General features: G+C 47.0%; 1 protein-coding gene across 7 annotated transcripts in view; it reads left to right on the top strand.

Annotated features, from left to right (window-relative positions):
* Window positions 1–27,806, top strand: part of PPP6R2 (protein phosphatase 6 regulatory subunit 2) — a 126,402-nt gene that overhangs the window by 82,627 nt on the left and 15,969 nt on the right. For 5 of the 7 annotated variants that reach the window (XR_015706949.1, XM_087767680.1, XM_087767683.1 and 2 more), the window contains 11 exons: window positions 2,047–2,162; window positions 3,791–3,876; window positions 4,210–4,290; window positions 6,199–6,296; window positions 9,543–9,600; window positions 11,083–11,210; window positions 12,128–12,300; window positions 13,755–13,917; window positions 14,314–14,402; window positions 15,560–15,767; window positions 26,389–26,544. Coding sequence is in view for 6 of the 7 variants with exons in the window: in XM_087767680.1 (XP_087623806.1) it covers window positions 2,047–2,162; window positions 3,791–3,876; window positions 4,210–4,290; window positions 6,199–6,296; window positions 9,543–9,600; window positions 11,083–11,210; window positions 12,128–12,300; window positions 13,755–13,917; window positions 14,314–14,402; window positions 15,560–15,767; window positions 26,389–26,544 (1,356 nt within the window). In the remaining variant the exon portion in view is untranslated. Of the gene's footprint in view, window positions 1–2,046; window positions 2,163–3,790; window positions 3,877–4,209; window positions 4,291–6,198; window positions 6,297–9,542; window positions 9,601–11,082; window positions 11,211–12,127; window positions 12,301–13,754; window positions 13,918–14,313; window positions 14,403–15,559; window positions 15,768–15,860; window positions 15,885–15,980; window positions 26,369–26,388; window positions 26,545–27,806 lie in introns of those variants that run through there. The other 2 variants (XM_087767684.1, XM_087767681.1) reach the window with 2 other exon arrangements.

The raw sequence follows: 27,806 nt of genomic DNA, 5'->3' as shown, positions 1-27,806 counted from the left end.
GAGAAAGCTGAGCTTTGCAAGTTTGCTGAAAAACATGCATTTTTAGAGAGCGCCACAGGACAGGGCTGCTGGCCGCGTCGGGCTGCGTCCCTTCGCCTCCTCTACCCGTGGGATTTGTCCTCGAGCTCTTGTGCAGCTTTCCTGCAGGGCCCAGAGGAAGCGCTGCTGGAACCCGTCTCTGGTTGTGCCGGCGTGGCCCCGTGGGTGCCCTGTGGGTGCCCCGTGGGTACGTGGGTGCCCTGTCGGTACCCCGGTGCAGACAGGCGCCGGGCCGAGGACGGTGGTGCCGGGGGCGGCTCCAGGCTCGCAGCAGGACTGGTGCCGCCGAGGCACTGAGCAGTGCCGTGCCCCCGGGCCGGGGCTCTTGGCCCTCGTGTTGGCTCAGGCTGCGAAAGAAGCTGCCGTGAGCCTGCGTGTAAAAGGCTGGAGCTTAGCACTGGGAGCTCATTTCCAGGCATCCCTTTTATTCATTTATTTATTTAGAACTGTTCCATAGTTCTAAACCCTGAATTTGGCGTTGGAGTTAGAGTGCTGTTAGTGTAGGACATATGTACAGATACAGTTTGTATTGGCTGCGTACGCTGTTTTTTGGTACGGGAACATGTGGAGGGGTAAGGATTTTTTTTACCCAAACCATCTAGTCTCCTCACCTGCATGTGTTCAGCTCCAACGTTAGGGGAAAGCCTGAGATAATTTCGGTATAAATTTACCCTTTTTAGAGATTCAGGAGCTGATGATTACACTTTTGAAGGGGTGTGGGGGTCATAAGAAAAAGCTTAAAAATGTAGCCGTAACTGGATGTGATCAGGAGAGCTGATACCGTCTGCTGGCTTTGCTGTATTCGGCCTGTCGGCTCGGCCCGCTGCTCGCGGGTGCCCCAGCACGGGCAGAGAGGAATTCAGGCGAGCACTGCGCACCAGCTCAGAACGAACCCTGATGTACTTAGTGTCTTCCTCTCCCCCAAGGAAAAATGAAAGCCTTCATTGTGCGTTGGCTCTGTTAGCATCTCGGAAAGAAACCTTTGTTTTACGGCTGGAGACTAGGAACGCGAGGTGGAAACTTCTCGTCATCCTGTTTGTAAGGGTTTTATGTTCTTTTACTGTGGTTCTGACCCACCACTTCTGTTTGTGGTGGCTCGAGTCAACCCCGCATGCTCCTTGTGCTGCATCAAGAAATAATAATTCCTGAATTTGACTTCAGGATTTGGGATACTTTAACGTGTGTAATGTTACAATGAATAATAGCATTGTATGTAAGAGTTTTCTTCGGGCTTATTTTCGGCACCTGCCAGTTTAGAGGCAGAAATGCCGCTTGTAAACGGGGTACTGTGAAGTTTCTTACCAGGAATCTGCCACTCGGGTTTACATTTTTCTTCCCAAATCTCGTCAGTCCTCCTTTGGATACTGTGGAAGGCAGAATTATTTCAGGTTCTTCATCCCCTGATTTTTAGATTGCTTCTTTGCTATCCAGTGAAGGAGAACCGCTGAAGGCTCAAAGAAAAGTGACTTAGAGACGTAGTGTTGGCCTCTTCTATTTTTTTGTAAGGGGGAATCTAATGGTTGTCGATTAGTGTCTTTTGTTCTCTTGAATTCATCTGCTAAATGTTTCAATTGCAAGTAAAACGCTAAAGCTTTTTCAGTAGCAGTGATATAAATTCTTACTGCTCTGAGTTTTCTTTAGTGGAAATTATAACCAGGTTATTTAGTTCTGCAATACACCCGATTAGCTTACTCTTTGTAACTGGCTTAAATTTTATCTGGTGCATTCAAACCGGATGAGTGATCTCTTCCCTCTCAATACATGAGAAAATGCAGAAAGGTTCATTTGCTGTGGGTAAACTCGCCCTGCCTGCGCGAGCGGGGAGCGTTCCTGCCAATTCTCGCCGCATCTCCTGGGCTAACCCTGCTTGGAGTAACCTGTACGTACGCCAGGCTGCTGCGACGGCGGGGAGCCCTTGGCACGCCTAGGCTATGAAAGTGGTCATGGCTGTGACCCCCTGGTTCTTGGTGCCTGCTTAGAGTGATACTGGCTCTTTTCTTCTTTCAGGGCAGAAGGTGGAATGAGGCGAGGCAACATGGGCCACCTCACCCGGATAGCCAACGCTGTAGTGCAGAACATGGAGAAGGGCCCCATGCAGACTCAAATCAGTGAGTTCATTAAAGGTACACGCTCCTTTCTCCGTTCCTTCCCCCCCCGCCCTTGATTAAATAACCCTTGGAAAGACTTTACTGCATGTATTTCGTGAGGATCCCTTTTATAATGAGAAGAATTTCCAGTTAAATATCACAATTTCCCATAACTTAAAAAAATGTCTAGACCAAATTTGGTTGCTCTTTGTTTTCATACAATGACATTGAAATTGTTGGAACTTTGTTTTTGCAGCTGGAGGCTGAAGGTATCCTTTTTGTGCTAAAGAATGCTTCATTTCATCCAGATTCGTGTGTACGTTTATAGTGCTTATTTACAGCACTCTAGGGTGGTGTTTATGAACGGTGTTTCTATGCTTCCTTATTCTTATACGTGTCCGAGAGGAAGGGAGACACCAGGGTAAGCGGTCGCAGAGGCCCTACGCTTTGTGGGAGATACTCACATTGCCAGGCTCTGTCCATCATGTCTTCATCAGACTTTTATTTTAAGAACTAGTTCTGTCTGATGTTTTTGTGTGAGAGGAAATAAGGTTTTCCATCTGCATCTATTAAGGGAAACAATGAGCACAAATATGACTTGAGTTTCCATTTTTGGCGTCTAACGAACATATCAAATGGTAATGCAGTAGCTTGCTGTGTTCTCATATCTACATGAAAATTGAGAAGTCACAGGTGGTTTAGTAAAGACTGAAAGTTTCACAAGGCACGGTTATTTCTCTCTATTGTGGTGCTGTACTGGGTCTGGCTGGGATGAAGAGAGCTTTATTCATAGCAGCCGTGCGGTGCTGTGCTTCGGATCTGTGACTAAACCGGTGTTGATAACCCACCACTGCTTTAGCTGGCGCTGAGCAGCGCTTGCACAGCGCCAAGGCTTTCTCCTTTCTCTTTCACCCACTCCGTCCCCACCCGGGGGGCGGACAAGAGGCTGGGAGGGGACAGGGCCGGACAGCTGGCCTGGGCTGGCTGAAGGGCTGCTCTGTGCCGCGGACTCGGCAGTAGGAGCTGGGGGGACAGTCTTGCCAAGGTGGCTGCTGCTCAGAGGCCGGCTGAGCATCAGGCTGCTGGTGGGAGGTGGTGAGTGAGTGCCTTTGCACCACTTGGTTTGGTTTTTTTTCCTCTTTTCTCCACTTATTAGACTTCCTTCATCTCAACCCATGAGTTTTTCTCACTTGTGGTCTTCCAGTTCTCTCCCCCATCCTGCTGGGGTGGAGTGAGCGAGCAGCTGGGTGGGTGCCTAGTTGCTGGCTGGGGTCAACCCACCACAATCACCAGGAAAGAAAAGGAAGAAAAAAGTAAAACTTAAGTCACATGCATACTGGTTTTCAGAAAGTTGTAGTGGATGTTTTGTATCTTTAGCCCACTGTAATTCCACAAGCAAGTTAAGATTGTTAAGACCAGTAATATCTTACTGGTTGGCCTAATGAAAGATGTTCCTTTCTCTGCAGAATTTACCATTTTTAGAAAATCAGGAGTAAAATGTAATTCACTTTTCAGAGCACTTAGATAAGGCACGCATTACGTAGCTCACGGGCAGGTGTATGTGTCTGCTCAAAACCTGCCAGGTAGCCAGGGGGGCTAAATAACTGGCTGCGATCCCTTCTCATTGAGCTGCGGTAATCTTGACGGCGACCTCTCCGTTACAGAGCTACCTGAAGATTGTAGAGGGAGATGGGAGAGTTTTGTAGAAGAGACGCTGACGGAAACCAACAGGAGGAATACAGTGGATTTGGTGAGAACAGTAATACTGTGCATATTTCAGATAGGCCTGCTATCTTCCGGACTTTCTTTAACTAAAAAAAGTGATATTGCTGGTTTTTGTCCTTTTGCCTGTTGTTACGAAATAGGCTTACAAGGGCAGAGTGTTTGTAGAAAACATATTCCGAATAGTTTTTCAAGCAGCAGCTCTGATACATGTTGGGTAAACTCTAGTCTGTGTTTCTCTGTTACTCACTGGGACAGTTTCTGCCTTCTGAGGAGTTTGGTCTTTGATTGCATGTGTGGAACAAAAGTGTTTGAACTTCCTTAGCTTTCAGTTGTGCTTATTTTTTTGTACTTTTTTCAGGTGAGCACTCACCATCTGCACTCTTCCAGTGAGGATGAAGACATTGAGAGTGCTTTTCCCAATGAGCTCTCTCTCCAACAGGTGAGTTGACAGCGTGCTCTTCACTGTTCCTGGGAAGCTTGCTTCTCTGATTTACCCTTAATCCATCCTAATAGGGACCAGCTTCCTAAATTTTACTCTTAGGCAGTGCGTTCAGCTCTTTTGTGCTTTTCCCATGTAGGTGGTTACATGGTCGAGACTCCAGTTGAGAATAAATTTGGCTCGGACTGTGCGCAAGTCCGAGACGCACGATGTGTCTCGCATTTCTGGCAGGCGCTGCGTGTTTCTTGCTCTTCCCTGCTCCGCCCCAGCGAGGGGCCGGGTGGTCCTGATGGCGCAGACCAGCTGCAGGGAGCTGCTGCACCTCCCAGTGCATCACCTGCCTGCGGTGGGATCGGAGCTGAGGGAGGGGTTCTGCTTCCTCTTGGGCTATGCAGACTTCTGTTAAAAACGGAGAGCGCCAAACTAAATGTTAGCAGTAAACAGTAGCAGTAAGAGCAGTAAAAAGCCTTGACTTAGCAAGAAACGGAGGTAGTTAAGGGTTCACTTGCATTTAGCGAAGATCTCGGGATCCTCAAAATCTGAGGTGCTCTGCTAAGGCTCCATCAAATATATGGAAGCTGCCTTTCAGGATGAGATATTCAGACAAGTTCTTCCAACCTCTTTTGATGCTGAGAAGATAAAGAGCATTAGCAGAACATACAAGTTTCAACCTATTTAATAGAAAGCTACCTATGGGGAGTAAAAAGACAATCTTAATCTGAAATCTAGTTAAGGGTAAAAATGAGCTGAAAATAGTTTCTAGTTCTTCTTTTGTCCAGATAGGCTAACTGGCTACTCTGACATTAGAAATAGCTTTCTTTCCTCAGCTGATACTTAGAAAGCACTTTAGAAAAGAGAAAATGCATTGCCTTTGTTAAAAAAAAAAAAGTTTTGTCTTTTATTGTGACAAGTATCCATAGAAATAGTGAGAGGAGCCTGCAGAGCTCCTCAGACAGGAACACGGGGCCTTCATGTCGCCTGCAGTGGAGCTGCAGAGATGCATGTTTGAATTACTTAGCTGGGGCTGGAGTGGGCTGCCTAGCAGTACTCTGAATTATCCTCCAAATAGGAGAAACAATCTGGGGAAAAACAAAATGCGATGCGTAAGAGCAAGTGTGAGATTCTGTTTGGAGGCAGAAGCAATCCTTTTCGTAAACAGAGGATGAGGCATGGATGAGTAGGCAAGAAATGTGACCCAAAGCATATCTGGGCAATTATCCTGAGGTGCAAGCTGAAAAAGAGAAGACCCAAGCTGCTGTGGGAAACCAAGCGTATGATAGGTGGGAGCGTTGTCTCAAAGACATGGAATAATTTTTCCCATTCTCCTTGGTGAATGTCCAGCTGGAGGCAGTGAACTTCCAGAGTGATGGGTATTAGCACAAGGTAAGCTAGGGCATAGTAATGAGAACGATCCGAGGTGTAGAGCATGACACAGGAAGAAAAGTTGAAAGAATTTGCTCCGCTTGGTCAAGAGAAGACAAGATTATGTGGAGACATATGCCTCCTCCTCCAAGGAAGAGGGATTTAGAGGAAAAGGACCTTCTTGATGTCCGTGGTGGGTGAAGTTGCAGCAAAATGAATTTCATATTGCATCAGGGGAAAACAAACAAATGCAAAAAGCCCGTACAGCATTCGAATGGAATAATGAAGCCAACAAAGGGTTTCCTAGGAAAAGTCGTAACTCCCTTTGGAAGAAGTTAAGAGCAGATCAGAGAAGCAGTGCAGAAGTCTGCTCGAGAGCAGTCTGTTTGAGATCCTGCTTTGAGAAAGGGGGTTGGAGTAGATGATTTCTCAGAATTCATCAGTTTTCTATGATTTTAATGCTTTTTAGAATATATGTGTTCAGCCAGCCTAATTGAGTATCTTTGGACGCCTTAATGATCGCTCTTTTGGGGTTCTGTTGCTCAGGCCTTCTCCGAGTACCAGATCCAGCAGATGACAGCTAACTTTGTGGATCAGTTTGGCTTTAACGATGAGGAGTTTGCAGACCAGGATGATAATATCAAGTAAGTTTATAAAACTTCAAGAGGCTTATATTTAGCATTTAAGCTTCTTTGCATCTAATCTTTCTTCTTCCGGTGCGGGTTTTAAAATGATCCTCACTGTATACCTCCGTCGGCTTGAAAGAAACGAAAGACTGCTCAGTGGCCAGGAAGACAGCTCACCTTTTGTTCTTTTCATAGGAGTCCACCCCTGGTCTCCAAAGACAGTTGTAGAACCAAGGAAAAGTATTTCTCCGTTTTGAAGAGAAACATTTTAAATAAAACACGCAACTATTGTCCAGCCATATTCTAGAATAAATTTAATTGCACAGAAAGCAAAGCATTAGAGCTAACTCTAGGCAATTATACAGATATTCTCCAGTGGCATTAAGTCCTTATTGAAATTAGGAGTAGAAAGAATAGCGTTCTGATGAAGTCCACGCAAAAATTTAGCCATTTTCTCTCTTAGGAATAAGGAAACACAGATAAGGCAGGAGCACGTAACAGTTCAAAGGCGGCAGATATAGGTGGATTTAATGTTACGCAACTCTCTGAAGTCAGTGTTCAGAAGTGGTGCTGCTTTTATAGAAGACCTACTGTAATCTAATTAAAACTGCAGCTCATCTCACCTTAAAAATTGTAGTTAAGGAAATGACTGGGACTGTAATTATCCCGCTTGTCCGTAATGGTTCAGAAATTGTAACCATTTAGTGTACATTTATTGAGAGAAGAGTGCTCCAGGAGGACAGCCAGTGTGTTTGCTGCTCATCGATTTTGCCCGTTTGCCTTCATCTTGTGGCAGCGTTCGTCTCAATCACAGGAATTACTTGTCGTCCGAGGTGCCAGGGAGCGTACGTGGCAGCGCCCACTGTACCTGCCACCCCAGGGCGGATGCTCGGGGGCCAGAGAGGTTGGGTCTGCTCTGCAAAGAGCTGCAGGATCCTGCTGTCCTGGAGTCCTGACAGACGCAGGAGACTTTTAGCCCAGAAAGCTCTGGCCGTGCCACGTCGCTCCGACTCTTTGACTGCTCCGGATCTGATTTATTGAGGATTCCCTTTCTGGTTCTGCTCAGACCAGGTTTTTAGCAACTATTGGGCTCCATGAAATATCTCCATGAATTGGCCAAGAGGGCCAATGGCATCCTGGCCTGTATCAGGAATAGTGTGGCCAGCAGGAGCAGGGAGGTGATGGTGCCCCTGTGCTGGGCACTGGTGAGGCCGCCCCTCGAATGCTGTGCTCAGCGCTGGGCCCCTCACCCCAAGGCGGCCATGGAGGGGCTGGAGCGTGGCCAGAGCAGGGCAGCGAGGCTGGGGCAGGGGCTGGAGCCCAAGGCTGGGGAGGAGCGGCTGGGGGAGCTGGGGGGGCTCAGCCTGGAGAAGAGGAGGCTGAGGGGAGCCCTCATCGCTCTCTGCAACTGCCTGAAAGGAGGCTGGAGCCGGGGGGATCGGTCTCTTCTCCCCAGGAACAAGCGATGGGACGAGAGGGAACGGCCTCAAGCTGTCCCAGGGCAGGGTTAGGTGGGATATTAGGGAAAATCCCTTCCCGGAGAGAGTGGTCAGGCCCTGGCCCAGGCTGCCCAGGGCAGGGGCTGAGTCTCCATCCCTGGAGGGATTTAAAAGCCATGTAGACGTGGTGCTTAGGGACATGGTTTAGTGGTGGGCTTGGCAGTGCTGGGTTAACGGTTGGGCTTTATGATCTTAAGGGTCTTTGCCAACTTTAACGATTCTGTGATTGTATGTTTCTATCTTAAATGAAATGACAATGTGGAAATAGTTTGGCTGCTTCAGAGCTGCTTTCAAGCATGAATCAAAGTAGAGTCCCGAGATCCCTAGGGTCATAGGAACTCTGTTAAGGTGTTTGCCAAATGGCTGGGAGCTGTATGCTCACACGGAGAAAGATTGTGGAGTCCAGCTTTCCTGTCGTCTTTTTCTGAGCATTGTAGATGTCCGGAACTTTAATAAGGCCAAAAAGTTCCAGGCTAGAATGAGAGTTTAATTGAACGTGGATTGCTTAGTTCTACATGTTTCTTAAAAATAAAATACACTTTTAATTTCTTATCAGATAGCAGCAAATATTGAACTTGTGCGTGTGTAGGTGGAGGGGGAGAGTTAACTTAGAGGAGAAGCTGCTGAAGGTAGCTGAAGTCCATTTTAAAATGACGGTGAAACTGAACAAAACCTGTAGCTGGGATGCGCATTTGCGATTACAAAAGGAGGAATATACTGCAAATCCGTTCTGGCATTGAACGTTCTGAGAGCGGTGCTCCCTGACATCTGCTTTCCAGCTGTTGAAAGCTGTTGCAGATATCAACTTTAATATTTTAAGGAGTATTAATCATGTTTCGACGTCCTGGTGGTTTGCACGATATTTTTTACTAACTGAACAGTCTTCTTTAAAACAAAATAACACTGACCAAACTTATACAGATACAGTGAAACTTATACAGCGAAAAAATACGGCATTGACCCGGAGTGTGCTAGTGGGTTGGAGTTTTTTGGCCTGCAGCACCCTCTGCCGTTCTTCCAACAGACACTCTCAGGTCCAAGTCAGAAACTGGGATATTTAATGATTTTTTGCAGCGTGTGTATCTTGGTAATCCACGGGGGTTGTTGAGCCGCTGGTACGCTAAGGTTCCCCGAAGCTACTGTAATTATGTTAAAGCAGGCAGCTGCGGGCCTGCCTGGGTGTTTCTGGTTGTACGCCACTGCGCAGGATTCAGTCCCATCTCGGGGCCTCGTCTCAGGCTGAGGGACCCAGTGGAATTCTTGGGTGGACGTAGGACTGGCATCCCAGAGCAGCTGGGTGCAGCTCCTTCTCTTTTTTAATTAATGAGTTTGTGTTTTTTCGATAAGATTTGGTTCAGCTGGAGAGACCCAGTGAAAAAAAATTAAGATAGCCTTTGTGCTGCATAGGTAACATGAGAGCTGCAGAATAACAGCCAGACACTGCCGCGGTCGCCGTGAAGCCTCAAAATACCACGTCAACAAGATAACAATAAAGGTTGTGCGCTCGGGTGTTGAATCAGACTAAGAATGAAAATCCTACGGGTTTTTTCAAATATTCAAAAATATACGACGTAGTCTTTCCTCTCAAAGAGAGGAAGCCATTGCACTTAATACAAAAGTGAATATCGAGGGGACGAACGCAGGCGGCATCGAGGGGTCGCAGGAGCGTCTCTGTCGGCAGCTGTCCCCTGGTGCTGCGCGGGGGCTGCAGAAGTGCTTCGCTACTCCCTGCCACCACTGACGCTTCTTTCCCTTCTTTTTGCAGTGCTCCCTTTGACAGGATCGCAGAGATAAACTTCAACATAGACGCTGACGATGACAGTGTAAGTGGGTATTTGGGGGTATTTATTTAGTAGGACAGATTCCGGCAAGCGAGTTCATGCTTGAATTAGCTGTTGTCATTTTGAAAGAAAAAAGGTTTGGTATGTTATTTTGGTAAATGAAAACTGGTAACTGGACTCGTAGCTGAGTCCGGTGAAGGAGCTCAGGGCATTGCGTCTGCCCTTGGAGAATCTCCCTACATTTTATTGCGTTGCTGAGGATCTTCAGAGGTAGTACTCTTGACACTGGAGGAATCTTTCTCTCTCTCTCTCTGCAGTGTGAATCTGTGGTCCTTATCTTCACTTTGATAATCTTTCCGTACACAGTCAAGGAAAAAAATGCAAACAGAGAGGTCTGGGTTTCTTATGGGTCTAAATATTGCCATGCTGCGTCTTGCCTTTTCTGTTTCATTGACCTAAATCAATACCCATTGAGGAAGCTGAACAGGGGCTCAAGAGGTGATTCCAAGCTCATCTCCTGACCAAAGCTTATTTTAGTCAATACTAAGACTTAGGTTTCCTTAGCCTTAAAATACTTTTTTTCACGTAAACAGTACTATGAGGAGTATTTTTTTTTCCCCTCTCTTCTGGCTGCTCTAGACAGTGCTCTATAGATACAGAAAATTTGTTTTCTTTTTGAGTCTGCCAGCTAAGCCTGCAGCCACCAAGAGCTGTTTATATGCTTATCTTAACTTGTTTTTTTCCTGAGTAGACAGTTTTTGGGTGTGATGGAATTCTGATGCAGCTGTTGGTTTGGACTGCGCACCGTCTGGAAGACAGCACCGAGCCAGTCTTTTAATTGAGAGACCCCAGACCGCTGCAATAGGCAGATCATTTGTATAGTTACAGGGATACCTCACTCTACCGGTGCCGGAAAACTCATTTCCAGAATGGAAGGTTGTATGTTTTGAAGGGGGGGGGATGCACAGAAGTATTCTCATTCTTGCGTAGAAGCTCCCTGCAGTTCTGTCGGGAAGAATGCCGCCGCTGGAAGAAATTCCGCTGTGGATTTTTAGTCCAAGGGGGGCAGTTTGCATATGTGGCATCCATCCCTTTATTCTCCAAGTTCCAAGCTGGTCAGTTTGCAAACGTCTTCTTAAGGGACTTGTTTCCAGCCCTCTTCTACGGTGACTTTATATCCCTGCCGCTGATGCGGGACGCAGAGCGTGCCGTGTAACAGAACAGCTACAGAGCAGCGTGCAGGAGCTCCTGCTATTTTGGAAGCGGCGTAGGCTGAGATACCGTTGTGTTTCTTTCTTGATCTGTCACGGGCTTGGTGCTCCTGAGCATACGGTGCTATTATTACTCTTCCACAGCTGAACATTGCTTGTTGCCCAACTTGGGGTTTAAAAAGAAATAAATGCAAACACCTTCGTGGTATTAGTTGTGTACAAATGCTGTTCTGTGAACTTCCTCATCGTTGAAGTTCTTGTTTCTGTCTCCGAAGAAGGAATGGAATTTGATTTCTTTTTAATATTGTTTTAGCCCAATGCTTCCCTCTTTGAAGCCTGCTGCAATGAACGGATCCAACAATTCGATGATAATGAGGAGGAAGAAGATATCTGGGAAGAGAAGGAGATAACCTATGCAACCCAAGTTAAATCAAGAACACGGTAAGGTGAAAACAAAAGATCGAATTTTTTTTTTTCCCCCAAATGCTGTGAAACTGTACACTTTAGTTGAGTGCATGCATAACTGTTTGTTATGTATGTGCTGTGAGGCCTTTTTCTGGCATAAAACAGTGCTTTACATGTCACACTTCTGCAAAAAGAGGTGGTGGTTTGTCGTGAATGTGAAACAAAGATCCAATTTGAGGGAATGCAGTAATGAGTCTGTTACCAAAGATATTAAAAACCCCCCACCCTTAGTTTGAAATACTCAGAACTTACTCGTTTCCTCCTGTTTGGAGAGGAGGAGGTTGAAAGAATTATAAGACTGAGGGTAGTAGACAGAATATTCCTTTTCAAAACGTTAAAAGAAGAAAAGGAATGTTTTGCATGAGAATGAGTGACCTCCCACGGTGCATCTCTGGCATCACAAATCACAGTTCTTCATCCCTTTGATATAGTCAGTTATTAAATAAAGTTACTTCTGTAATTCTAAGTCTGAAAATATGATCAAATGAGACAGGAAAAATGGCCACGACCTTAGCGTTCGTTTGCCTGGCATCAGTAAACTGATTGTCTCGTTCACCCGCAGAATTGCTGCCACAGTAGTGTTCCCCTTGTTTGCTCCTGTTTTGTCCCCTCCTATCAGTCTCCAGCCCCGACTATGTCGCTGCGACATATTTCCCATTACACCTCTGCAGGTGCATTTTGACAAGTAAGGCACTTGGGGACTTCAGTGGAAATACCTAGAGGAGTGCCTGTCTGAGCTTTGGGCCTCTGGGGGCGAGAGGCCCTGGGGAAGTGTTCCGCATCGCTTGGTGGGTTCAGTTTGTGCTCTCTCCCTGGGGCAGGAGGAGGCGGGCGACGGATGAGCTGTAAGGGCTGCTGTAAGGGCTTTTCTGATTCTGAGTTCTGCGATTTAGATTTGGAGCGTCTCAGACCTCAGAGAGTTCGTCAAAAAGCGATCTTGAGAATGGAGATCATGACGGTAGCGTGGACTCCGAAGAAGAGGAGGAAACAGAACAGCAGCCGCCTCCTTCCTCGGCAAACAACAAGAATAATATTTCTGAGCAGAAGGACTCTGACTCTTCTGAAGGTAAAGAGTTTAAAACGGCATCATCCCATTTGAAAGGAGATCTGTAATCATCTCTGCAGAACAGCAGTTTGCAAACTGCCGGGTTTCCGTGGCTATTCTGTAATTGCGCCCGTGCAGATGAGAAGCGCGAGCTTCAGGCTTCGGTTCTTGCCTCTGAAATATTGGTGAGATTGAGCCCTGCCCAGCTTCTTCAGAATAGCAGCGTGGTGCTTCCGTTACGCTAAGACAACCACGCAGGTACAAGTACGATAATACTACTAGCTCTTTTAGTACAAATACTCATGGACAAAATATTAGTGGAGGCTTATGACATTGTCTCCTTACATTATATTATAGGAGCTTTATGCAGACCCTTGCCGAGTATCTCCACGCTCCACGTATCTGCCTTTTCTGCCGAATTGCCTTTCTGGTTTTAGTTAGCATGTTGCAAACCCATTCTTACAATGCCTAAAGACTGTAGAGGGACAAGGATTTCCCGGATCACAATGCAAATAATGCTCTAAGTTCACGAGACACACAGTGTTGTCAGCAGAACAAATTCAGTCAAGTGAAATAAAGGGCCAAAAACGTTAACGTTCGTTCCTTGTTTGGTGCAAGCATATTCAGTTTAAAAATGTTTCTTTTTCTAGGTGATGTCTTTGTACTGTAACTGCGAGCATAATGCATATTTATTCAGTAATCAGCTCTCTACACCCGTTAGGTAGTGTCAGGTGTTTTCAGTTCTTATGAGGAAGAACCAGTACAAACGACACACGTGGCAACCTGTGGATAGTGTGCGTCGGCTTCGTTACCCTTCCAGAGCCTTCGGTTCACATTTTGGTTCAGTTTTTGAGTGCGTGTGGACTTGGTGGATCTCTCCTGCTCTCGGTTTTGTTGCATGCAGACCAGTTTGCACAACAGACCTCTGCAATCCTTTCCCTTTCTTGAGAAAAGGCAATGGAAAATGCTTTTTAAAAACTTGTGAGCTGTAGAAGTACGTTCTAATGAATAAGGAGTAGGCTGGGACTGTAAAAAACAAATTATGGTCTTAGTTTTGCTCAAGATCACTTCTGTGATCTTAAACATTTTAATCCGTGTATCAGTTCCTTACCTGTAACGGCCAGAATTAAACGGTGATTGAGAGGGTTGAAAGCCGTGCCACGTAGGTTCTGACAGGGAACTGGGGTGCTTAGAGTGCAGCTGAAAAGCACTGGCTCAAAGGCTGAGGACATTCGTAGTGTCACTTTTCTTAACTGATGCTTCTCTCCTGTGGATAACGTTAATATTTATCCGAAGAGGGATTTTCAGGCTGATTGTCTATAACGTGCGAGACAGGCAGCTTCCTGTAGATTTTGAAGGAGTGCCGTTGGATGGGCTTTCTTTTTTGGTCTCTGGGATCACTTTGGAATATTTTGGGGATGGCCAAAGCTTCTGAGAACTCGCAGGGATTCCAGTCCGCTGTTCTGTGTCCCCAGGGTCTGGATGGACGGCTGTGTTCGAGCCCGTCAACTCGAAGCCCCCCGCACCCTGTGTTGCCATGGACGTTGGCTCGAGCGTATGGGATTCGGCAGCCCCAGAGAACACCACGCCGGAGGAGAAAGGATGGGCAAAGTTTACGGACTTCCAGCCTTTCTGTTGGTAAGAGGCACGCGTTCTTTCAATTTCTTTATAACTTTGGAACGAAAGAATATTTGAAATATGGTTTGATGGAGTACACTGACTGTCATCTTTTCTTCTTCCCTTCCCCTTGCCACCCTTTTTATTTTTTAATATTGTCTGAGTATTCTGGATCGGGGCTTCATGCTTCCCTTTGCCTTCCAGTGCTTCTAACTGGTGTTAGCATTCATGTCTTAGGATACAGCAATACTGTAGGTATCACCACTGCTGCTACACTGAGGGTATAAAATAAGTAAACGAATAAGTTTTTTAGAAGTTACAAATATTTATGTAAAGAAAGAGTAAGCCCTGATGATATTTAGAAGCACAACCAAGATTTCTGTACTTCATTCTCAAGGCTTTCCTCCCCTACTTTAGCTCAGAATCAGGTCCACGATGCAGTTCTCCTGTCGACACAGAAAGCAACGATTCGGATGGAAACCCGAAGCAGAGTCAAGACAAGAACCGTAAGTGAGAACCTTACAAGACAAAACAGATGTATTATTTAAGCTGTTTGAAATTCTGCATAGCGTACCAAGTCTACTAGGGAAAGCTTCCCCCCAGTGCCGTCTGCCGTGTCTTACTTGAGGGCTCTCTCTCGTAGAGAGATCCATCTATTAAAATCAGAAATCCTGAATGTCTGTTGGGATAATATTATTCAGCAAGAAAAGGATGACATTTAAGTTAGTAAGAGTTGATGTCACAGAGACGATTCATTTATAAACTGTTCGAAAGTCCTGTTTTAACTGTATGCTTGATTATAAAATTATTCGCCAAAAAGTACCAGGTTAGGGTAAGTTATGCTGTTGGTAATTGTGCCGAGCCAGCTGGTTAGCTTCAGTCTGACTCCTTTCCCTCCTCCTTTCTGAGCGAGGACAAATAAAACTTAACAAAGGACTTCGATGGAATTGAATTAAACTTTTGTCTGTAGTGACCACGGAAAGGTGGGTGATGCTGGAAGGGGTAGCACAGTACCTTTTGCTGCCCCGTGCATTTTCTGGTGTCCTGCCCCAGCAGAGCTGGAGATTCAGTTGGGTAGCGCTCAGCCCGCCTGCGACGGCTGCTTCATGTATGCGCGGCGTTTAAGTCTGCCCAGGTGGTGACCTTCGGTCGGGCGCTGCGCGTTACATCAAGTGGTGTGAGCGGGTACCGACTTTGGGAAGAAAAAACGCTTTGAGACCGCAACGCTGCTTTGCCACTTCTGCGAGAGGCTTTCCTTGCATGTGGGATCAAAGCCAGTGAACACTTCAGAAGTATAGCTGCTTCAGTGGTGCCAGCACGAGTTCTCAGAGCCAGGTCGCAGCCAGCGGGGACCCGGGGCCTGCCTTGCTCCTCCGTTCGGAGTTACCACTGTGCAAGAGGAGAAGAAAATAGCCTCCTCCGCTCTTTGTATTAAACACAGATGTGAGGTGGCAGGGGAGGAATGCTGATTTGTGGGGTTGCGTTTTTTTCCTTACTTGCAAAAATAATATTGCATACTGCGGGATCTGCACAGAAGCTATCATCTCAAAATTTGCAGTAGTTACAAACGCTCCGTTTTACGCCACCCTACTTGGGGTTGTACCTGGGGAGTCGTTCCTCTGGTTTTGTTCATTTTGCAACGCGAATTATTTGCTTTCCTCAGTCAGCACTGCCTCTCCCTGTGTTTGGAACGTCTGTGTCACGAGGAAAGCGCCGCTGGTGGCCTCAGACAGCAGCTCCTCCGGAGGCTCCGACAGCGACGAGGAGGAGGATAAAGCCGATATCGTCACAGAAACCATCAGCACGGGCTCGGGCCAGGAAACCATCAAGCTGACTATGGATGCTAAAAACGAGAAGGCTGTTTTCACCAGGTGCGAAAGGACTCTCCTTGGGCTGGGGTCCGGCTCTGCCCCGGGCTTAGCCCCTTCGTGGCTAGGGGCTAACGTGTTACTTTTCCCTTTCAGACACCATGGTTCCAAATGTCCCGTGTAAGGAAGTCTTACAGCTTTCTGGCCACAGGGCTTTTGTTTTAAGAAAATCTTTATAAAATGTGTATTTTAAGAAACGCCTGTGGCTCGTTTTAGCCGCTGAGCCGTGTCACAGAGGCATCGCCTGGCTGGCTGCATGAGAGCCCCGGGCCTGGGCTCACGGCAGGGATGCCGGGTCCGGTCACACAGGAGAGTCGAGCAAAGCCTCGCGTGACGGCAAGTGCACGGTCTGACATGGAATCAGCCTGCGGTCTTGCAGGGGGAAGGTTTAAATGTCTCAAGCTATCATTTTCCCCTCCTTATCAAAGTGGTGCATTATAGACAATAAATGATATAAAATGAAAAATGCCAGGAAAAGATACAGCAGATCCCGCGATTGTTAGCTTTTGGGCAGCAGTTTGGTTGGAATTGCACGTGCCCCAATCTAGCCTCCTCTAATCATTTGAGAGGGGAAGTTGCTTTTCAAAACAGTAAGCATCTAGTTCACTTGGGTGCATCCAGAAATATTACCCAATTTTAAGATATTTGGGTTTTTTCCTCATATTCCTTACAAGTGTGTAGGGTATGATTTAACTAGTTGGAGTCCTTGTGTTTTACACATCTGACTCAGGAACAGGTATTTACTTTTTAGAATGTTGTGCTTACGTGCCTTTTTTGGATAGTCAACGCGAGCTGCTCGGCATGTGTACGCGCTCCAGCAAATAGCTACTAGGGGTTTCAAAGCAGTGGCTCAGAAAACAAGCGGGATTACAGAGCTAGGTAAAATTATGGGAGGAGGTTAACCAAAGGTACGTTTGGTTAGGCAACTCCGCATTGAGTTTTAATAACATGACTGTGTTTTATTTTTGACGTCCACCTCAAATGGCCTTTACTCTTCATACCTGAAATGAGTGAGATGCCTGAGATTCCTTGGCTTGCAGCGATTGCTTCTGAAGAACTGTTCTGATAAATTGAGTTAGTTTGTGTGCACAGGGATGGCGGGGCCGAGCAGACTGGCTTCACGAAAAATGAAAGATGAGGAAAATAAGAATACTGCCCGCTGTGCTAAAAGCAGCATCTCCTTTTCCAGTTTTCATTGCACTTGAATTACATCTAATTAAATCCATTCGCACGTGTATCTAAACCAAACTCTGTGCTCCAGATGTTTTTCCTCTCTGAATGCATGGTGTTTGTGAGTATCACACGTGCGACTGTCTCGATTCACAGTAGCAGTGTGAATTTGTTTGGCATGTTCTTACGTCTTCCATTTATTTCCCAGCAGGTAGGGAAGGGTTGTTTTTTTTCTGATTTGGCTGGTTAGATGTTGTGGGCTATGCTGCTGTTTCAGGCGATGTAATTTTGAATGTGTTTTTCTGCCTAAATAAGTGTATATATCCCGAGCACTTTCAATAAGAACAAGGCTTCCAGAACCTGCTTGGTTTTGCATGACTGCAATTCTACAAAACTCATTCCATTTTGGCAAAGAAAGTAAATGCTTGAATAACCCCAGTCTCCACTTTAAAGGTGTCTGTAGCTTTCCACAGCTATAACTGTAGCCAAAAATCAAAATAGCAGCTGTGGGAAGACAGAAACCTGTTACATAGATGGCGATTTCAGCTGCTCCAGATCTGTTAGCAGCCAGGTTTCTCCCAGGGTATGAGTTGCCGTGTTGACCAGTGATGATAATGGAAACCTGCTGGTCTCCTCGGCTCTCCCAGGCCAATCTCCCTTCTGTTGGAACAGATGCAGTTAAACTCAAATGGCCAGTAGCGGATATATTAATTTCTTACCACGTTCCTTAATGATTCCAAGGAAATGACCTGTGCTAAAAGTTTAAGAATTTTTCAGATTGAATATGTGGTTCTTGATGACTTTCCACAAGCGCCTCCCCAGCAGTGCCAAACTCTTACCACGCCGCAGCCCTGTTTCTGTAGAAATGGGTCTTCCCTCTCCTTTTTGCCCCTCCCTGCAATACTGAAATCTCCGCTGGAGATCTTTAATGCTCCTGGGAGCTACACAAGGGCTCTGTGGATCTGCCATCACGAGGGCCGTGACAGATCGAGGCGCTCCAGTACGCGCCTTCGATAGCCTCCGTGGTCGTCTTCGGCACTGCTGATGCTTCTCTGCCTGCCCGCGCTGCCCCAGAATTTGAACCCTGGAAAGTTAATTATTTGTCCTTGTCTGGCTTAGTAGAATGTCCCTCATGGCCGTTCTGCTTAAAGTAGCCGTGTTAGTAGTCTAAAAATCATACACAAAGGTGTTTCAGATGGACTTAGGAAATTTCTCTACTTTAAATGTATTTAGCTAACTTCCTTTCCCATATCGAATTCTATCTGGTAGTTTCTTGTGAAAAAATAAGTAGTTTTGCAGAAGTTCTCTGACTGAAGAGCTTCCAGCATTGCCAAATCTCGCTCTTCGATAACTTCAGAACGTGGGCGTTAGGCTTGAGAAGGACGCTTTTTACGGTGTATTGAATCTTCTGCTTTTTTGTATATTGATCTGAATTGTATGTGGGAAACGCCATGTTCAGTACAATCTCTTTGAAATAGCTTTTAAAATGTTCCTGCGTATTCTCCTGGCAGGAGCACCGCCTGAGGATACGGTTGCAAAGTTAACTCTTTTGTCTGTTTTTTCAGCAATCTTTACTGTTTTCTTTTTCTTCCTTTCTTTGCTTTCTTTCTATTCCTGCCTCTCTTGCTGCCTTTCTCTCTCGCTGTGGGTATTGCTCAGAGTATTTAGACCTGCAGTCAGAGGGTATGTATGACGGCGACCTTCTCAGGGTTCCAAACATCCACCTGACAAGTAGTTTCTCCCATTAGTTCCTTCATACTGGGCTGGGAAATGAGCTGTTGGACCGTTGGACTGGGAAAGCTCATCTTTTCACAATCAGTTCAATTCTATTTCGAAAACCTGAATTCGAGGTTGCGTATAGTCCTTTGTGAAAGTACGTGCAGAGTCAACATAGCCGCTGAGGATCCATTAAAAAGCAAATACGCTGTTTAGTAGTTTCATGCATCGTGGCCTTGAGCTTCTGCCATTCCACCTGTTTGTGAGCTCTTTCTGCAAATAGGATTATTTTTTAGTCTGTCAAAGGGAGGTTCCTGCTCTGGTTCAGGATGGCTGTAGGAGAGCCTCGCTGACTGCAGTTTGCTGACGCCCGCGCCCCTGGAATCGCTGCCTGCCCTAGATGGGGTCGTGGTCAAGTCTCTTGAGACTTTCTCACAACAGCACTAACAAATATTTTACTTGTATGCTGAAATACGCCATAAAATAATGGTTGGTGTGTTTTCCAAAGGCTATTTTTTTTTTTACAAAATACTTCCCCCCCCCCCAAGTTTTCTTTCTGTTTTAAATTGTGGGGGTTTACTAATTATTTTCTAGAATGTGTCCATTTAAATGATTTTTCCCAGTCACTGTGCAAGCTAGCAAGACTTTGCTGTAATTTCTGGATGAGATCAGAGACAAAAAGAGAAATTCGCTGCACTAAGCATGTCTCATGACTGTTTCATTTGAAGAGGAGTCTGTTAGGGCAAGCACGTAAACGGTCATATCCAGAAAGCAGAGCCCCCCGACGAACAGCAATGCCGGCCTGACTTCTCTGAGCAGAGGTTCAGGAAAGGTAGCTCATCCAGAGACTGACGGCTTTCAGATTTGTAAGCTGTGTGGTAATTTAAAATAGTCGTAATTACAACACGTACTTATTTAACTTACTGTTCTCATAATCAACAATGCCGTTTTAACAAACTTCTGAAAGTTTCCTGCCCCTTTCATAAGTGGGCGAGGACGTGTTGCGTTTCTCTCGCAGGAGCTGTACTTTTTGCCCGAAAAATGTAGTCATTTTCAAGCCGTTAATGAGCGATGCGAGAGGCGGCGTCCCTGCCAGTACTCGACTGGATGAGCGCTCCCGAAGCTGTTCAGAGCAAGCTGTGAAGGCCTCGGAAATTTCTGCAAGGCTTTGCTCAAGTTGCAGAAGCAATGGATGAACGAGAGGGGGGAAGCGTGGGGGCTCCGCGGCGGCGTTAGCCCGGGCAGCTCCCCCCGCTCGGGTTCACCCGCCTGCGCGTAGCAGAGCAAACAGCCACGAGACGTGCATCGAACGGGGAAAGCGGCGTAATGGATGCAGACGGGTGTGCACCGCGAGCGGTGCTTTTTGTGGGAAATGACTTGCATTTCCGTGTCTGTGCGCTTAATTTTTAATTGTTTGATATTAACCTGAGCTTTTGCATTTCTTCTTTATGACCTTCAAAAGCTATCTGAAGTATTTTGCTGCTCAGTTGTTCAAATAAGCCGCCTAAGCAGCTTCTTAAAAGATGAGCTGCACTGAAAAATAACAATAAAAAAATCCAGCTTTTACTGTGCATGGTGATCGTGGGCTTGGGATGTTTGTAACTTTTAATTTCTCTTTCGGTTTATTAACTTTACCTGAAATGCCTTTTTCCCCTTTAATCTTTTCTTTTCTTTTTTTTTTGTTCCCAATGGTTGAATACGTTTACTGTCCCCTTCTCCCTAGTGCCTGCTCACCCGCCCAGCTCAGATAAGCAGCTGAACCAGAAAGTGTAGAGGGGAGGCTGGAATCCATCTGAACGATAGTGGTTGCTGTCTTAAAACCAAATATATTTCTGCCGTGTCTGTATGATACCAACTTTCATTTAGTACGCTCCTCAGCTCTGGAGGCAGACGCCGTAGGTGCCGCAGCCGTTTCCTTAGAACTGAGGCGAAAATGAGACAACACGAGCAATTTCTGCATCGCGCAGACATTTCTGCGATTTCTGCATGGCAATTTCTGTAAAACCACTGTAAAAGTCTCCTCTTGTTTCTGATCACACGTGGTTCTGGGATGAAAGTACTTCACTTGCCTTCTGACAGCGGTGACACCCCTAAATTGCTGAAACAGCTCAGAAATAGCAGCTGGCAGTGGTCGCTCTGGGCGTGGGGGCGCGGGGGTCCCCGGGTCCGGGCCAGGCGCTTGCGCAGGGCGGCTGGTGGCGTTGGCTGTTACTGAGCAAGGAGTTTCGGTGCAGCGTCCGCTTACACGCAGCAGAGAAAACAATCCTCCAGTTTCCCAAGCTGAGTGGAGTGACGTTGTCACAGTGGATGTTTTGAGCTCTCCCATTTTGGGATACGTTTTTCTTTTCTGTGCCTGCCGACTGTTCGTCTTGCACGGCGTTCGGGTTCGCCATCGCACGTGACGAGCATGAAACATCAGCACGAGAAGCGGTTGCCTCGCTCGTGTCTCGTTTTGCCGCCTGACTGCAAAGAGTCGCTGGCATGCTTTGACCAGCCGATGAGGGGGAACGAGCATGCTGTGGGCGTGGGGCACGGCGCACGACACCACCATTTTTGTAAAATTTGGCTGCATGTCAGTGTGCATTTATTCAGAAGGAAACGTAAAAGTGGCTAACCGCAGGTCCCATTTCACCGGAAAACTTTTCCGGTCAAAGATGAACACTTAGCGCAATAATTGGCGTAGATGGGATCTTCTAAGCTGACCTAAGCGATGGCCTTGTTAATGGAAGATTGCATGTAAATTTGGAAGCCAGACCTCCCGTCTTGCCTGACTTTGTCTAATCAACAGCCAACAAACCGTTTTCCAGCGTGTTGAGAAGTACGTGTGTAGCATGGCTGCCCTCGCATCTCCTGCCGTGTCTTGTGGTTGGTCATTGCGGAGCCTGGGTTTTAAGGGCTCGCTTGTGGGCTCAGCATGAGCCTGCCATTTAGGTACGCTTTTTATACGTGTCTTGCTTCTCTGTTTATGGTACCACTGTTTTTCCTAGTCTGTCTTCACGGTGTTTTGTTGTCTCTGATACTCATTGTTTACCAAAGAGACTAGAGGATATCTAAAGTGTATCCCAGGAGCCACAGTAGTGAGCTTCAGAGGTGGGTAGACTGGAACTCTAAGGCTGCTGAAGTATCAAATCCTCCTTTCCTGAAATACATCAAGCTCTTCACTCGTTTGGGACTACGGCCTGGATTCTTACAGACCCTTTGGCAATGAGATGTAGATCAGCATTGCGCTTAGTGTCGGGACGAGCTGCCTTAGGTGCTGCCGCGCGTGGATTTCCATCTGGCGCTACAATTCAGGGTCAGTTTGGCTTGTTTGAACCACCAGCAAAGCTGCGACAGCTTAGTTTGTCTTGCTAAATCCGAAAGGCCCTCTGTAAACCGACCAGTGGAAAAGCAGGGTGAGAGCATGATGTGTTTTGCAGTAGTGCTGTTGAAATGGGTGTTAAAAAGAAGTTTGCGTAGTGAAACTGGGCAAGAGAGAGGTGCTAAAAAAAAATTGCAATGCTGAAGTATTTTCTTTGTAAAGCTGGTGGAAATCTACAGGAAGAACTGAATTATTATCAAAAGTTAAGTGAGCTCCTGACGTTTTCATCTTCATAAATAGAACAACATAGCACTTTATTTTAACTGGGTATCAGGTTTGATATAGAATGGCTTTATGACAACTTTGGTGATTACGAAGTGTGAACTTTGCTGAATCCTGTGTTTCTAAGAAGAAATGGCACTTCAAGGGAAGCAGTTGCATTGTCGGTTTGAGGAAGCTTCGCATTTGCAGGTTTTGAGCATTAGAGCAAAAAAGAACGAACAACCGTTTTGTAGCACCTAAGGTCGGGAAGGAGGAGATATAATATTTCTTATTACGTGTATTATATTACGGGTAGTTATAGCTGAGAACTCCATGCTATCTTCATGGCAGATTTTTCTCTAAGAAGCTGACGTAGTTGAAACTCATTCCTTGCGAGCGCTGCAAGTTTTCAGTAGCGAGTGAAAAGCAAATCTCTGCAAAGCATTCCCGCGAGCGCCGGAGGAGCGAGGCCTACACCCTGTGCGGGCTCCCAGCAGCGGTGGAACCTTCCCCAGCGGCACCTGGGAGCCAGAGTTCGTTTTCTCAAGTCCCTTGTCTAAAAACAATGTGTTTGGGAAAGGTGACGGGAAGCCTCCTTGAAACCAGATGGAATACTGTCACGGCTTTCCATGACTACCTTCTCTTCCCATTGTTGGTGCGAAGGGAAAACCCGTTCCCGTTTCCCAGCGGGAGGCAGTACGTGCGTACGTACGTGCGTGCATCTTGCACAGACACCGGCGGCTCTGAGCAAAGTGTGTTGGTAGCCTGCCTTGTTTAACACGCGTACACATCAGTTAACAGGAATAAGAGCTTTTGAAGGAGTAGTATTTAAAATACTTCTTAGCTTAGAATTATTATTGTAACTTATCACGTCATTATTCTAAGTGAAATCCGAGCGCTTGGCAGCACACGTCACCCAGAGGAGACGTGGTGGTACCTGCCTCAAGGAACTTGCTGCCTTAAAAGAGAAACCGTAGGTGACGTTTAAGGTATGAAATACATCGGGTAACAAACACATCAGGCAGAGTTAGTGAGAATGGCTGACGCGTTTCCCTTTCGCTCGCTTTACCGTCCCCTGCCGTGCCTCGAAGCAGTCTGAGAGACGTGTCACTGGAGGGTGTTCCTCGCTTCGTCACCCTTGGGTGACCACGGCCAAAGCGCTCTGAAGTTGGCTCCAGCAGGAGGTGTGCCGTGCCCAGTGCCTGTGATCGCACGTGGGTATTTACCCGCCCTGGACATTCCCAGCTGATTAATTGCCTGCTCTCTTCGCTCTGCCGGACACCAGGCAGTAATGGTCCACTGCCGCCACAAACTGCCTTCTGTCTCTAGACCCCGAGATTATCTTAAAGTTCTGCAGAAGCCCTCTTGCATAAAGGTCAAGTAGAGACTGTCCTCTTCAGGACGCTTTCAGCTCAGCTGTGTTGTGCCTGCGGTGAAGCAGAGTTGATCAGCTCCGCTAAGCCCGATGTTCGCCAAGCACAGGTGAGGAGACCACCACCAGACGCTGCCAGGGCTGTCCCAAAGCAACCGGCCGGTGGTTAGGAGGAGACATCTCCAACTTAGTGTATGCAAACTCTGTTCTGACCTTCTAGAGAGCAAGATGACTGGGCCTAGAAAAGCAGGTCATAGTTCCTAGTCTTATTTTCTGATGAGACGGAAGAGCAGGGACATTCAGCCTGTGCGCTGGGGGTGGCTGGGTGTCTCAGAAAGCATTGCAGTGCTTGTCGAAAGAGAGGAGTCTGTTACAAGTGACCTCCAGAGCAGTATTTACAAACTTGGTGGTTAAGTTGCAGAATTTGGCGACGATGTTGAACTTGGGGAACATAAAGGAAAATTGTCCCGGCTCTTGTGTTGGAAAGTCCAGTGGGCATGGCCGTAGGTGGCATCCGAAGTTGTTTGTGCTCAGTGCTTGCCCATTGTGAAAAAAGACACAATTCTGGACAGACTCACGCTTGCTGTTGGAATATTTGTACAAGTGGCTTTGAATTAAAGCTTTAAAATTCCCCGTTCTTTCTGGAGTGGGAAGCATTAGAGGTCTGTTTGCAGAGCTTAACTAAGAAGAGTCTACAGCAGATACAGACACTGTTGCCGATAACTCTTCTTCCTTAGCCTGCCTTAAGCCGCCCCCGGAGAGAGCGGCTGTGTTCTGTGCCGGTGATGTGCTCTGCCCTGCCCGCGGCCCCGCCGGGGTTCGGAGGACGTAGCCGGGCTGTTTGGGGACACGAGCTGGACCGCGCATTGACTGCGCGGGCAGCAGGGCCGTACCAGGCTGGCGTTTAAGGGACGCGGCTAGCTGCTAAAAATAAGCCGACCAGAGGAATACTAATGCAAAATATTTATAGGTACTAGAGTTTATTCTGGGCTAGAATTAGATACTGTTATTAACCCTCCTGCGTGGGTCATGGTATTCTGTGTTCCGCACAGGCTCCTTGTTTTGTCCCACCCCGTTAGCTTGGCCTCTGCGTGTCCTCCCGCAGCGGTTTGCGTGCCCAGCGTTGCTTCTCCGTGAGCCTGTCGGAGAGAGAGACATTTCCATGCCCCCTTCGTGGTCAGGTAGCCTCAGGACTTCGTAACATCGGAATCCTTGTGTCGTGGAAATTTTAGTGATTGAATTTAAGCAGTTTATCTTTGAGCAATTTAAATCTCATGAGCTCCAGTTTCTTGTGTGGGAAGTCATTTTCTAATGACGTTTCTGGCAATTTAGTTCAATTCTCTGCTGTCTCATCTATCCCCTGCAGTTTCTCTAAGGTATATTTTTGTACTTGCAGTATTTCTTTTTAAGAGCGTGTTAGCCCTTTAGGAAGATAAATGTTTTGATCTCATTATTCCTCATTTTTTAATGTATTTTTTTTTCCAGAGCACACAGAAAAGTAGCTACAGAAATAGAAGCTTGATCTCAAAATCTCTATCACATGTCTTAATTACCAGACTGTGATTATATGTATGCAGTATAAACTTCCCCAGCAGCTGGTGACAGGATTCCAGCTCAGTCATCTGCTGAGCTTTCCTTCCCTTTTTGTAGGCGTGCTCTCGGAAAGAAGGAGAAGAAATCACTCTTGAAACTGGGACTGGGTTAAAACTCTGAGGACGATCATTCGCATGCAAGCTTCTCCTCTGCCTTAGAGGGCAAGAAATAAAGATGTTCACAGAAATACCTCCTCCGGTTAGAAATATGGGTCTTTTTAATACAAATGTAGAAGATTTGGAGGTTTTGTGCTAGCGGGTTTTTTCCATTTTCAGGATTTGAGCTTCCGTTTTGTTGTAGGGAGACGTCATTGGAAATGTTATCCCTCAGGCGTGGGAATCTGTCGTCTGATGTGTTACTGAAAGCAAGTTAATTTAACCGTGTTTGGCTTCTGAAGATACCACTCGTGAACATCTGATCAACTTTTTTTTCCTCCTCAGGATTTTAGGTTCTGTACTTAATTTAAGTCTTTCTAGGTGCACGCAGAAGTATCAGGTGCCACCTGGGAAAAACCCGTAGAGTAGAGCGGCGTAGGTGCCTGTACGAGATCCGAAACAGGCGTTGCCAAACCCAGCGGTTTAAGGAGCGGTGGCTTGGAAACCTGCGTGGCGGTGCTGGGTAAGGGAGGGCCGTTCCAGGAGAGGTGAACTCCTCTAGGCTGCCTTTCCCACGAAAGGCTGGACCGCAGGATCTTCTGCGGTCCTGCGTACCGGTGCTGAGTCCCCAGGTACTGCCAGGGCGAGCAGTCTGCTTCTGGTGTGTTGCTCCCAGTGGCAGACTCGGCTTTCTGGACCTTCTAAGCTTGCAAAGTCGTGGCCGAATGTCGTTCCCGTTTGCATCCTTCCACTGCTGTTTTCTGTGTTTGTCCGTAGGAGAGCGCGCCGGCGGGGGCAGCTGCGGAGCGCGGTGCGGTGCCTGGTTTGCTGGGGATACGTGGGGAGCTCTCAGGCCGGGTTTTGCTGCGGGAAACGGGAATGCCTTTCTTGAGGAGTTGTCGTTCTCGTGCCTATTTGGCGTCTTGTTGATTTTTAGGAAACGCAGCCTCCAGGATGTGTACGCTGCTTTTTAATTCCAGTTTATTTCCAGTTCTTATTTCTTTGTGGGATTTTTGTGGCCTGTGCTAGGAGAGGAGGAGGAATGTTTTTTTCTCCGTTGGAATTTAAGCCCCGTTAATCGGCATTTTAACGTGAACTTGAATTCTCCCCACACAGTGATGCAGACTGCATGGTTATTGATAAGCTGGCCATCACTGACATCGGAACGACAAAAGCATCCAAACCCCTGAACAACGTGGCCCAGCACTCGGAGGAGCACCAGAACACCGCCGCCGTTGTCACAGCTGTCACGGAAACAGCCACAAAAGACAGGTGAGATGCTCAAAACTCTCCTTTTCCAGCCTCCGACAGAATCGGTTTTTACCGCGTCGCTGAATGCGGTGGTTCTACCGTTAGCGTACGCTCCAAGTTATGCGAGGATTGCATCTGGAGGGTCCTGGAGTGCGTTATACTGCAGGTAGCGTGGAGCTCTTCCTGCGATATACTGCACATATCTTTCAGTTTCCCAGAAGTGCTGTCAAATCGTCTGTTTTATTAAAGTAACGGACTTCTCATTTCGTACTCATGCATGACAAATACTCAGATAGTATGGGTTTGTATGCTCGGGTGAACATACAGACATTTACAGTTACAATATTATGAGGAAATGTGGGGATGTGTTTTGATAACTGAAACTGGAAGTAGTCTCAAGGAGAAATTATATTCATTTTTTGTGAATGTGACAGTTTAGGTCTTTTTAAATACGGAAACGAATCCTTCTGCATATCTAGTGCTCTCACCTCCACAGCTTTGCTCTGGCTCCTGGTTTTGGCCAGAGAGATGCGTATCAATGATGAGGTGCTTCTCCTCTTCTTGAGCTAAGAAACCTCCTTGGGTGTCTCGGTCCTCCTGGAGCAAGCTTGCTGTTAGACTGAATCTCAGACGATGGTGCTTAGCTGAAGCCAGACACCTGGGCCATCCTACAGGAGTTTTGTTTGTTAGGTACTTTTGGTGAGAGGAAGAAGTTCTGCCCAGCGCTTTGAGCTTCATGCAACCGACCCGCTCCACTCCGTTAAAATCTGTCCTGGTTGTCGGCGCTGTGCCCCCGGTACAGCGACTGCCTAGCATTTGAGCCCACAATTTACAACCAGTCTCACACAAATTCTAGCGCTAGCGTAACTCGTATTGGGGAGGAAGCCGAGTATCCCATCGGATCGTTGTTCTCGCCACCACACCCCAGGTCCTGTCAGGGCCCCGAGTGCACCAGCGGGAGCTGAGCCGGGACCCGAGGGTGACAGCAAAGTGGGGGGCAAAAACCCTGCAGGCAAGGTGCCCCATCCAGCCGTCGCCAGTCACGTCCTCGTCCTGGGACGAGGGACAAGCCATGCAGTCGAGTCAGCAGGTCTGCGGCAGGAAGGTGCAAGGCCAGACGTACGGCGTAGCTCCGGCAAAGACCCAAATCCAGCTCCCAGGCCAATGGTGGAAGGTGCCTGGCAGGGAGGCCCCGGACGAGGCTGGTCAGGCCGGAGCCTTCTGGTGGGCTCAGGACCCTGGCGGTCACGTTCCAAACTTCTGGTTCAATACAATGATTATCG

This window comes from Nipponia nippon, unplaced genomic scaffold (assembly GCF_047370975.1).
Source record: "Nipponia nippon isolate SJK-2023a ecotype South Korea unplaced genomic scaffold, ASM4737097v1 scaffold_3, whole genome shotgun sequence".
In the NCBI taxonomy this organism is placed as follows: domain Eukaryota; kingdom Metazoa; phylum Chordata; class Aves; order Pelecaniformes; family Threskiornithidae; genus Nipponia; species Nipponia nippon.
This window is presented reverse-complemented; position numbering and strand designations above follow the sequence as displayed.